The following is a 13,241-nucleotide window of genomic DNA, read 5'->3' on the forward strand; positions in this document are numbered from 1 at the left end:
CACATATGAGCAGTGGAGTATCCCTGGCATCTGGGAGGACTCAGAAATGAGTCAGAATCTAGCATTACAGAACTAGAGTCTCACAGTCCAATCATGTTTTGAGGGAGAGATTGGGAATGCTGGAACAGAGATTTCAGGATTCGGGACTACTAAAGAAAAAGATCATGGAAAGAGTGGGGTAGTTTCTAGGATCAGGGAAAATTTGGAAAGGAGTTTTTCACGTCAGAGAGCAGGAGGCTGTTTAACTCTCACATCACTGCCGTGGTCCGAAATGTGGGATTTGTTCATTGTCCCGAGAAAGTATTAGTGATGATTGACGAGATCATCACTGTGATGAAAATGTCATGACAACTGAGCAGAGATCTGGGAACAGGGGGAAGAGCTGATAATTCTAAGGAGTTGGATCTGTGACATGGTTGAGGCTAACTGCTCAGGCAGTTTGGGACAGGGAGGTGATTAAGTGCTTTGTGAGGGAATGTGGAACCAGGCACGTACTGAGGCGAATTGCTGGCAGCTCCATTTGTGCAGTGTAGCCTCAAGCCTAATCCATGTTCCTGACAACAACCTCATCACCAGATCCAATTGTAGCCTCTTTCAGACACAGTCCAGGACTTCCTTCATTGTCAGCTGATTCCTGTTTTTACGCTGCTGTCTTAAAAACTGTTAGATGTGAATTTTCTGCCCCTTAAAATTGATAGATGCAGTTTCCTATGAGTGAATTTCTTGCCAACTTATTGTCTTAAATAAACAGAATTTTCCATAAAGAAAAATGACCTCATAAAATGCTCAGAAGTACATTATTTGCATAATTTCCAAATATAGAGGGATACTTGAGGCTGTTAAATGTTTCAGGAGATATCTTCCAAATGAATTTTCAGCAACAATGAGTGGGCAAGTGACTAAAACAAATGCCTTCTCAGTAATTACTCTGTTTCTTTGCTGCCTGCAAAACGGGTGTGCAATCAAATGCTATGTTTCGAACAGTTCATAATAGAAAACAGCGTTGACTAATACATTTATTTTAAATGCCAGACCTGGCTGAAGTAAAGATTTGAGAATCCAGTGTTTATGGAGAAGAAAAGCAAAGAAGCTGTCAATTGTCATGAGGCAAGAAGTTTGTACAGACTATTAAACTCCAGGTGATGCACAGAGAAGGCTGGAAGATCCCAAACTGTTTGGAGTGTACAAGTGGGCATTGAAATCATCCTTCCTGCAATAATGAGGAACAAGTATGCAAGTGAAGTGCAGAAAAAGAAGAAATTGTTAGACATAGAGAGGCTGAAGATGCCTACAGCTGTGGAGAGTGAGCACGTGTATGGGTGTTGAGGTAGGGGATCAACCTCCATCACCTTAGAATGGCAGAGGAGGCTGAATGGGCCCAAATGGCCAACTACTGATCCTGTCTCCAATGTTTTTTTCAAGCTGAGGCTTTTGTTATTTAAAAAAAGAGCAAAGTAACATTGTGTTAAGGAAGAGAATCAAATAGACACTGTTTCCCTTTCTGATGGAAAAATCATTGTTGTAAGTGTGAAAAACTGACTGTGATGTCCCCTGCAGTGTTGCAACCTGTCAAGATGTAGGGCAGTATTTGGTGAAGACAGCAGAGATTTCACTCCCACCTCTTTTTGGGAATGCCTTTTTAACTGAGCGCGAATTTAGGCAGCTGTGAGCCAACTCCGGAATCAAGGACCCCTGGGGCAAGTGTCCCATGTCAAAAGCTGTCATCCAATCCGAGACCGGCAACTGTTCATTACTCAACAGTGCCAACAGTGGGGGGTAGGTTGGTGTAGCACCGACAACAGCCACTATGGTTGATGATCACCAGTGGAGCGCTGGTTGTGAGAGGAGCATCGTGGGCTAGGTTTTTTTCATGAGAGAAGGGAGGTGATTGCCATAAAGGGCTTGAGGTTTGCTCTCAGTGAGTCCCACAATGCAAGGTTCCTCACTCACTGTCCAAACTCATAAAGGAACGAAGGAAAACCACTAAGGCAAGGTCCTTGAGGACAGCTGGCACCATTGTATTCAAAGAAGGCAGGGAGTCGAAGAACAAAAAGAATCCATGCTGCATAAAAGACCAGAATATTTTCAATGCAATTGGTCATCTAGATTCAGCTACAAATACTTCACAATCAGTGGTACTCTGCAAGTAAGGTACCTGCAATAGAGAATGCATCTCTACTGTGTAATGCCATTTCCTGGAGCCCATACATAAACTGATAAAGCTTAGCACCATTCCTGTGTTCCAAAAAAATTACCTGGTGGTTAAAAGACATATAGTTAACCTCTTATTTTGTGAAGTGCTCATGGCATTAGCTATAAACTCTCAGTACATAAGCCAGTACATAAGCAAATATTTCAGGATTAACAACATTCTATAAAGTCATCACTAATGGTTAAGACAATTTGTACGGAGGCACTGAATGGAAGGCTGGTTAAGTAGATTAAGGAAGAAAGTAATAGAGGTGCATCTTCTTAAGGTAAGACAAAGTAAGGTAGGAGGAGACTCATTACAGAGCATAAACATCAGCATAGTTTGGATGCACCAATAGTTTGTTCCTATGTAACTTTTTTTTAATAATTATATAAGAAACCCATATGTACAATGCAAATAACTTAGATGACCAGATGTTTTCAATCTTTACTAACATTAATGTAATATTGCACCATTGTAGTCTGTAATGTTGAGCCATCTATGAATTGATTCACTGAAGTTTCACTGGTTGTATGTATGAAGGAATCTGAGCTGATCTAAAATGTGGCCGCTTAAAAATAATTTTCTCGTCACATCATGATTCTCCTTAACTTTGACCTTTCTTTCCACAATTTGATTGTGTGCTTGAACCCAGTTATGTACATGTATAATTCTCACATTATTCTTCCAGAGTTCTTAAGCCAACAGTTCCCCCACCATGACCTTACTGAGGTTGGTAAAGACTGGAAGGCCTGCATCGCCTCGATCAACAGCATGATCAGTGTTACAAGAAGGAGAGCTGTAAGTTTTTTTTTTTTTAAACCCTTATAGTGTCCACATGCAGCAGGAGAATACAGAATGAGTCAAAGCCAAATTGCTCACCTAGCCATTCCCTCTATTATTCAGCATCCATGGAGAGAAAGCAAGCTAACGTTTCGAGTCTGGATGGCTCTTCTTCAAAGCTGACTTCACGCCAGCTCTGATGAAGAGTCATCTAGACTCGCAACATTAGTTTGCTTTCTCCCCATTGATGCTGCCTGACTTGCTGTGATCTCCAGCATATTTTGTTTTAGTACAGATTCCAGCATCTGCACTAATTTGATCCTACCCTCTATTAATCAGACTGCTTCATCAAAGCCAGGTGTTGCTGGTCTTTATAAATGTAAATAACATGGTAACACTTGAGACACAGTAGCAGAGGGGTTTGTTATTCATCTATTGAGATTGCTTTGAAGTACTGCTGAGTGAGATGCTTAGAGGACAAGTTCAATCCCAGGCCTCTGTCACTCTGCTGGCATTATAGTTGGTGCCATGTTAGGCAATATGAAACCAGTTATGGTTCCTGATTCTGATTGCTATCCACCAACGACTGGTCAAATGTGAACAAGTCGAAACGTAACATTGTGACAGTGTAGAGCCTGATGTGACCCATTCATGGCCACTTTCTGTATAAATGAATTTCAAAGGAATCTATGGAACAATGAAATTTAAGAATTTTGAGCAGTTATAGGCCATTCGACCCTTGGATCATGGCTGATCTGGTTGAGATGTCAATTCACTTTCCTATTGATCCCCAATAACTCTAGACTCTCTCATAAGTCAATCCATAGGAGCTCTTGTGCAATGGTAGTATCTCTACCTCTGAGCCAGGAGGCCCAGGAGACATGAGGTTCAAGCTCCAGTTGCTCCATAGCTAAGTAAAGCCATCTTTGAACAGGTAATCAAAAAAAAAACTATCTAACTCATCCTTGAATGAATTCAGTGAACCAGCCTGCACTGTTTTCTGGAAAAGAGAATTCCACAGATTTAAAAACCCTCAAAGAAAACATCTCTCCTCATCTACGTCTTGACAGCAGGATGTCTTATTCTTAAACTGTGTCCTCTGGTTCTAATTTCTCCTCCAAGAAGAAACACCATCTCAGAATCCACCCTATCAAGTTCCCTCGGGATCTCATAAGCGTCAACAAGATCACCTCTCCTTCTACTAACCTCTAATAGATGAAGCACTGTTGAAGCTTTTTATCTTGCACTCGTCAGGCCAATTCACAAGATTACCAATTCAGGCGAAAAACAATATTTCTCCGACATGAGAGGAAGGAAGGTGCAGTATAAATGTTGATTTTCCCTTGAACAGGTATTCCCGTAAAATGTCCACAAAATGTGTGCAAGATGAAAAGCTTCAACAAAATGCCATTTTTTTTTCTAGTAATACTCAATTTTATTACTGTAAAATAAAAATAATTTAAACTCCAGTAAGCAAAGACCCAACCTGTTCAACCTTCCTTCATCAGATTAGTACTACATCCCAGGAATGTGTTGTGTAAAGCCTCACTGAACTGCTTCTAATGCCAGTGTGTCATTTCTTTATCAAATAAAGAGATCAAAGCTGTCCACAGTTCTCCAGATGTGGTCTCACTGGAGCCCTGCACACTTCAGTAAAATTTCCTAATTCTTGCATTCCATTTCCCATGCACCAAATGACAACATTTCATTTGCCTTCTTCGTAATTTGTCTCTGCAAACTAACATTTGGTGATTTCATGTACCTGGACACTCAGATCCCTCTGTACCTCCTGAGTTCTGCCATCTCTTTCCGGTTAAATAATAAACTGCTTTTTTTTCCTTCTTGCCAAAATGGACTAGTTCACATTTTCCCACATTATTTGCCATTTGCCAAATTTTTGCTTACTTGCTGAACCCATCTGAAGACTTTTGCACACTTTTTCTGCCTTTTCCTGGCAGCTTAGTTTCTTACCTATCTTGGTGCCACTCACTTATAGGGCATTTAGGGATTGGAAACAAATGCTGTCCTTGCCAATGAAGCAAGGGCCAAGGCTTCCCCTGTCAAAGTATAAAAAAATGCAATTTCCAAAACTTTGTGTGAAGAGTCATACGAGGCTTGAAAATATTAACTCTGTTTCCCTGTCTGCGGATACTGCCAGACTTGCTTAGTTTATCCCGCATTCTCTACTTGTTTCAGATTTCCGACATCTGCAGTATTTTGTCCTCATTGAAACAGAGGAATATTGCCGATAGTCCTTTAGCCATGTTGGAAGTTCAGGATAGCACCGCACGCACCATTTTTATCTTCATTCTGTGGGTTTTAAGCTGTATGTTTATCTGAAATATCAGTAATTATGTTGTCTTTTGTTTATCAGGGAAGAGAACACTTATCAAATGAAAAAGCATCAACGGCAACCATCTCCCCGTCCACCTCTGATTCTGCTGTAAACGGTCAGCTCTGGTGGCTTCAGCAAAACTCGGCACCATTACCTTCTACACTGCATCAAAAACCTTTTGAGAAATTAGGTAGGAATAACATTCATGACTTTGCATTGCATTGGAGATGGGTGCATAATTTGCCTCACAAGTAGCCATTGATTCATTCACAAAATCTTGAGTCTTTTTGTCAACCACAGTTGCTTGTCTCAACCTGATAATGCTTTGACTATTGGCAGGAGTGAAATGAGCATCATGCATCTGAATGTGCCTCATTGCTTGAATTAACTTGTTAATAGTTCTTTTAAAAGTTGCATTTATAATGGTCAGATACATATTTGAGGTCAAGGCTAACTTTCTACCCAGCTGAAAGAGGATGTATTGTGGTTATGAATCTCAGCATGAAAGAAAAAAGAATCAAAACAAAGCAGGGACGATATGGCATAATTGTAGTATCAATTACTGAAAGAATTCACAAGCTAGCCTGATTAATGCTTGCTTTGTGTGTCCAATTCACAGTTAAATCTGGTTTGCTTAGTAATGATTACGGCTGGCTTCAAACTCTTAGTCAGAGTTGTGTTTGTCGCTGTTTGAATTGGAGTTTTCAGACGACCTTAAATGCAGAGTGTGAAACCAGGCCCTGATTCTTGTTCTCAGGTCAGCTGCACAGAGGTAGGAGGAAACGCTGGATCTACAAATCTGACATTTAGAAGTGGCTGCCTGCTCTTCTAATTTTCATTACGGTGGGTGGGTGGGTGCGGGGAAGTTGTTGCATTGGACCCAACTCACCTAATATCCACCAAGGTTAAACCTCAGGAGGCATGCTGACTATATCTATTGAAGATGTCACCTGGGGAAAAAAAGAACACCCTTATTGATAATAAATAAAATCAGTACATTGGAATTTCTTTAATTAATCCCATATGAAAACAAAACATTTCCTTTCAATAAGCAATTGGAGTATCACAGTGCTAATTTGATAAACACCGCTTTGTGAAAATGATAGTTTTGAAGTTACTTGTGCAGCACAAATCTTAGAGTGATTTCATGTGAATAGCACTCTAAAATATCCTGTCCTTTAAATCTAACTCCACACACTGCTCAGATACTTCCTTGACATCTTTGGCGGTCTCCAGATGTTTATGCACATTTTATGCACAAGCAGTCTTTTCACAATCTGAAAAATTTCCTTAGCTCCACTAAAGTTGTCTCTTGTTTATCAAACACGTTTGACGCTTCTTGACAGATTGACACATGTGGACACTTATTTGAAAGGCCTTGACAAGTTAGCAGTTCCAAGGATCCTAGGTACCTTTTTTTTGTGCCGTATCCACTCCACGGTTAACACTTCTAAATGGCATCTGACCCTCCCTTACCCAAAAGATCCATGATCCCCACTAAAGACCACCCCTCCTCAACTAAAGGATCCCTGACTTCTACCCCTAAGGTGTTCTGAGAAGATATCCACAAGGGTACCTCAGATCTCCAAAGGAATATCCAGCTATTAAAGAGGAACACAGTAAGAAAATACTTGATGTTCCTTGATCTTATCTCCATACTTCTGATCATAGCTCTAAATACCACATTCTGATTTCAGTTGTTATTTAAATGGACAGCTGCCTGTGGGAACTGTAATATGTATTCTATGGCCCACTCTTGTGTAAATGACAGATACTGGGTTCAGGTTTGGAGAGGAGGAGAACTTGGGATCCCTGATTCCTTCTGGCACTTTGGCTGCAGCAGAGATGCTCCCTGTGCTGACCAAAATAGAGGTCTAGTGATGGGACTGAGATCACAGTTGACAATATAATAGACCAAAAGTTGAACTTACTTTCTCAATTTTTTATGTTCTTTCCTCCATTATGTTAACACCTTTGTTAAGGTAAGAGAGATTTCTTACCTAAGGAAATTAAGATGTTGGGTGACAGCATTGGCCAGGATAATTCTTACCCACTTATAAAAAGTCCCATAGTAATGATGGTGCATTTTGAAGACTAATCTCAAATTGTCCAGATTACAGTCCATGGATATCCCCCAGACAGGCTCCAGTTACCTGGAACGTCGGTGCTAGCAAATAAGTTGCTATTAGATTTTACTTCTATTTCCTCTCTGGCTTCTCCTGATCGAATTTTGCAGGCCTAGTAGTTTGGGTAGGACTGCTGGACACTGCTCCCTCATTGGGGAACAAATCCTAAATTTGAATGCAAAGATACATGAGTGTTCGCTGCTTAAGATATGTGAGCAATTATTGCAAAACCTTCAAATCTGGCCTCAGTTGGGCTGCATAAGCGGGCCATAAAGAAAGCAAGTTTTGAGTGCTATGTATTAGAATGTCGGTGAATGCAGGGAAATTCCTGTCTCGTTGATGCAATCAGATTTTAAGATACAAACCAGAAAGATGTCAGTAGACCAAGGGCACTTCATTGCTGGAAGGATTAATACACAGTGTACTCATGGTGATCTCTGCTATAATGAGATAAGATGTGCTGTCTGCTCGCCAAGTGAATTAACAGGAAGATTTCAGAAAGAGAAACAGAATGATGATACAACATTCTTTGTGTATTGTAGTTTTACAAAGACACACAAGGGAGAAACAGAAAGGCATGAATGGGTTTGAGGCAATTTCCTCAATTGAGGAGGAGGAGGATTAACACCTCTGACTAGAATATGATTTTTTAGCTTATTACAGCATGAGATGGGCTTCCCCACAGCATTCATTTTCCTGATCTCAGAAGAAGATGGTAGTTCCTTCAACCTGTCCTGAATTCCTGCAGTGATGAGGAGGTTAAACCTCCTTCCCTTCTCCTGGAAGATCATATGTTTTTGGATGGGATGGAGATTTTATTTATTTTGTGTATACAGCCAGTTCTGCTATAACACGTTTTCCAACAACGCGAATTGGCTATAACACGACTGACAAATAGGGGAATGGTATTTCTAACACGTGAGCTTGTGTTGGCTATAACGTGATTCCATCGGTACACAGAGGAGTACACGTCAACATCACATGATTGTTTCACAGGCTTTGTCCTGAATACACGCAACCTTGAAATCTATTCTAGGTGTCTACTATAAGTCAAGCAAAAGAGGTTGGATGATAGGGGAAAATTTTTTCTGACCTTATTGTTGATGATTTGGAAGATGTTTTTAGGAAGTATTGCAGGAAAAAAAAGTAGGAGTTCAAGATTCCCATTCTGGATAATGCGCCAAGCCATCCTCCCACCATTGGTGAACTTTCTGAAACATCAAAGCGCTATTTCTACCCCAAAACACAACCTCTCTCCTTCAACCCATGGATCAGGGTGCAATAGCAGCTTTTAAAGCTTATTAGTTAAGGCACATATTTAACAGGCTCATTGCAGCCACTGAGGGGGATAAGGACAATGTTCTTCAATTTTGGAAGAGCTTTAACGTCAAGAATGCGATTGACATTATCGTAGAGGCCGGGGGTGCTGTTAGTGAGGACTGCTTGCATGTAGTTTGGCGGAAGCTTCTCCCAGATCTTTTTCAAGATTTTAACACCTTTGATGTGTCAGGGGAACTCCAGAGAATCAAAGAACATTGTGTTAATCTTGCAAAGCAAGTTGGATTTGAAGAAGTGGAGAGTGAGGATGTTGCTTGAGTCCCACTGTGAAGACCTCATTACAGCTGATCTACAACAACTTGTCACTGAGGGGGAAGTGGAAGCTGGAGATGAAGAAGTAGTAGCCCAGGATACAGCACCACGAGAGCTTTCCACTTCTTCTGTTTTGTCTTGTACCCTGAGGGAAATTGAGAAGCAGTTGCAGCTCTTGGAGGACAACGATTACAATGCAGAATGCAGCAGGGTAGCAGCTTGTGGAGTAAGATCTTATTTGATGCCGCATGAACAACTTCTTCATGAATGAAGAGAAAGGGCAAAGCAGCAAAAACTGGATGGATCTCTTTTAAACCAACCCCCAAGAAACAGTCAGAAGACAATGAACCACAGCCATCCACTTCTGGATTAACTATTTTTTTGCCCTAATCCTGCAACCACAGCTGCACCTGAAGGTGATGATGATGACCCTCAGTCCCTGCATTAACAACAGAGCAACCTCAAAACCGCCTCCCCCATCGAGTCATCTTGACACTTTTTTTCAAGGTAAGGTGTTAAGTTTACTTTTATTTCATTATTGGATAGGAATTAAACATTTATTCACAAACTGTGCTGTCCTTTGTGTTAGGCTTTTGAGTGGTTTTTGAGCAATTTTCAGTGATATTTTTGGTCTGCTCCTCACCCCGCTTTTCCCATAGGCCCCGTTATTTCTATAGTGTGATTTTCTATAATGTGATGTTGCACAAGAATGTAACTATCGTATTAAAGCAGAACTGACTGTAACATGGTTCCTGGCTAAGAGGTCAAGAGGAGTTCACCTCGATCCCAAGAACTACACCACAGCAATTTAATTTGCTTCTTGTAAGGTAGTGTCAGTTCAGAAATCTGCCAGCAAATAACTTGACCAGTCTTTGCAACAGCGCCACCAGGAGGGGTGAGCACTGCTGGAACTACGAGTAGCCCCCAATGCTGAGGGGTTTGGGTAAGTCCAGGATAAGAGGTCTTGCCAAGGGGACTAAAATGTTGGGGTGTTTGTTCATAAAACCATTTGAGAGGATTACAGATGGTGGGATGAACTTGTTTTGGGGATGGAAAGGGGGCTTTCTCATTTTTCATCTTCTTTACCTGGCACAAATCTGGATGGCAAGTGCCTCTCCCTGCCACATGTAAAATATGAGCAGCAATGGGTTTGGAAGGAACATGTAGAGTATGAGGGTCCATAGCGGGTGGCTGGGAGAACAGATAAGACCTTTTTTGAGCTTACATTTCAAAAGGTTCCTGAATCCAGATAATTATTCATCATTCCTCTGGGTCATACATCATGAGTCATAGAGAAACTGACCAACCCCATAATGAAACTGGGAGGGTTGGTACTCTAAGGTGCAGGCTCACTGACTACACCCTTAGCCTGAAATGGAAATAAGTTGCCAGTGCCAGCAATGAGGAATGGAATCCATCAATCAAGCAACCACCTACCCCTCCCTCAACAATTTTCAATTGATCCAATCTCATCTGAAGTCTGTGAAAATCCAGCCCTCAAAAGATCCTGCTTTTCCAACTAACACAGCAGTGAATGGAAATTAGTCATGTACAACAATATTTATAAGCCTAACTGATACTCTCGGTATACACTGACGTTCATTGGGTCTAATAGACAAGACCCGACATGGGGGTTTTCAATGCATTATGGAATGGGATGTTGCAATTCACTGTGTAATTTTCATTTCTAGTAGCTACGTCACTTTTTCCCCAATATATGCGGAACAGAAGGTCTTTTAGCCCCTTGAGCCTGATCCACTTCAATTAGTTCATGGCTAATCTACGAGTTACCTTCCTCACCCCCATCTTTCTTAAATCCATTTCTTACAAAAACCAAGCAATCTGGTTTGAGCTTTTCCATTGAGTTAGTCTCAACTCTGTATTCTGGGGGAGAATGTTCCAGATGTTCAGTCCCCTTTGTGCAAGGAAGTGCTTTCTGACATCATGTCCAGATGGCCAGAGTCTAATTTGAATTTGTAGCCTCCTGCACTGGGCTATAACCTGAAGAAATAGTTTCTCACTCTCAATGCTGTCAAATCCCTTCATCTTAAACATGCACAGTGGCGTTAATTGAATTTTTTTTTGCAGGTTTTGAGGAAAGGTATTGAATTGAAACCTAAGCTGAGTGCCATTCCCCACACACTGGCAGCATTTTTATTATATTTATCATTAAAAATAAAGTCTGGCAGATCTCACCAATGAGTTACGAAGGCAAGAATACTAGTGAGTATGTCGCTTTTGCTACTAGGAATTATAATAAGCTGTACTACCTTACCTGTCATTACAGTAATTGAAGGGAATAGTTGGTTAAGATGGAGCAGCAAGGATTGGTTTGGGAGGAGGGATTTTGGTTTAACACCCCCTGCTGAGCTCCTGATCTCAGCCAAGTACTTTCAAGCAGGCATCATTTGAGGAGTAATTTACAGACGGTTGGATTGAGGTTGATTCCTATTCTGTTCCTCATCATCATTTGACAGGGAGGTAAAGGCAAGATTTCTTTTAATGTGCTGACAAAGAACTACATAGAGAGAGAAACTGAACTGCAAGACAAATCCCTTCCAAAATGACACATTCAGAAATAAGAATACCGCAGCACTATATGTTGTAGAATCTACCTAGGAGTGACTTCAAGGCAACAGTGTCACTGAGCAGTTCAGACAGTGTCATTAATCACAGGCCAGCAATTACTCATCTGAATTGTGCATTGAAATGTCTGTCTTGTACATGAAACATATCGGAAGTCTGGCTTTGTATATTTGCTTTCTCATTGGTAGATCATCGGTCATAAAATATCTGCGTTTTTTCCACAACAATGACAATTACATTATTTTAGGAAAGTGCGTGCTATTGAATAAAAAGGACACTCTCTCGTTCCGCACTTTGTAAAGCACAGGCGTGGATCTGCATGTTTGTTAGGAGGAATATTTGTGTTAATCTGGCACTGTGCTCTTGAGATAGTGGGAAAAGGCTGATTCATAAGCAAACGTGATTTGATTCTCTAGTGACTGAGTCAGATCACTCTCATCGGTGGTGTTCTCTTCATTTCTCCAGTGCTCTCACCTCCTCTTCTGGTGGTTCTAGCTCTTGATCAGATGTCACTCCACTGCCACCATTAACCCCGCGGTACCTTGTCTAAATGGTCATTGTTCAGGTGGCAGTCTGGATTACTGTCCCTCCTCTAAGCCGGACTATTTCTACCTCATAACATCTCTGGACTTATCTTCTTTTCATCTGCTGCTGAAATCCTCATGTTTGCCGTTGTTGCCCCTATACTTGACCATTCCTGACTGTGGAGTTCCATCAACAAACACATTGGACTGGACCCCATATATAAACCACTGTGAAACAGAACTGGGAGTGATGCCAACCACCCCAGCAAACCCAGGCATATAAATAACAAGCCGGACAGAACACCAACGCTTCACCGGAGGCGCACTGACAATGTCAGTTAGCAGGTGACGAAACGTCTGCAACCAAACACCTCGGCTCGGCGAGCAAGTCTACAACCTCATCCACAACCCGAGCTACAGATCCTCTCAAAAACTTTAATGTCGATGTTTGTTTGTTGGGTCCCGATGAATGAAAATCTTGATTTTTAAAATACTCATCTTTGTTTTCAAATCCCTCCATGGCCCTGCCTGTCCCAATCTCTGGAATCTTCTCCAGCCGAACAACCTTCCAAAATATCTGTGTTCATCTAATTCAGACCTCTCCTGCATTCCCAGTCCTAATTCCTCCACTCTTTGTGGCCATGCTCGCAGTTGTCTAGCTTCCAAGCTTTGGAAGTCCCTCTCTATATGTCTGTGCCTTCCCTTCCTGCTCAAACACACTTCTCAAAACCTACCTTGTTAACTAAGCTTTTGGTCATCCGACCTAATATCTCCTTATTGTGGTTCACTATCACATCCACAGTGATTGTATAATGGTTCTGTGAAGCACCTCAGGACACTATATGAAAGGCACTATATAAATAGTGTTGGAACAATGGTTGTCTATATCATGATGCAACAGGATTGAATCCATTCGCTTTGTGGTGAAATTTCTCCCAGTACTGATTAATATATAATGTGATATTTTAAAACCCATTTAAAAATATTGGCAAACAACTGTATGAAGATAGTGCCCACAGGAATACATCAAGCACAAGACGTCCAGAGGCTGTTAAACTCCAAGTTGTGCACCAGGAGTCATTTTCAGCAGCCTGATGCAGAAATCC

The 13,241-nt window shown here is 41.2% G+C and overlaps 1 protein-coding gene across 9 annotated transcripts in view; it reads left to right on the forward strand.

Annotated features, from left to right (window-relative positions):
- LOC109927206 (BEN domain-containing protein 2-like) overlaps nt 1-13,241 on the forward strand; it is a 105,572-nt gene that overhangs the window by 75,545 nt on the left and 16,786 nt on the right. For all 9 annotated transcript variants that reach the window (XM_048602692.1, XM_048602699.1, XM_020527151.2 and 6 more), the window contains 2 exons: nt 2,883-2,992; nt 5,349-5,499. In XM_048602692.1, the coding sequence (XP_048458649.1) occupies nt 2,883-2,992; nt 5,349-5,499 (261 nt within the window). The remainder of the gene's footprint in view (nt 1-2,882; nt 2,993-5,348; nt 5,500-13,241) is intronic.

This window comes from Rhincodon typus, chromosome 11, assembly GCF_021869965.1.
Source record: "Rhincodon typus isolate 14 chromosome 11, sRhiTyp1.1, whole genome shotgun sequence".
NCBI classification, from domain to species: domain Eukaryota; kingdom Metazoa; phylum Chordata; class Chondrichthyes; order Orectolobiformes; family Rhincodontidae; genus Rhincodon; species Rhincodon typus.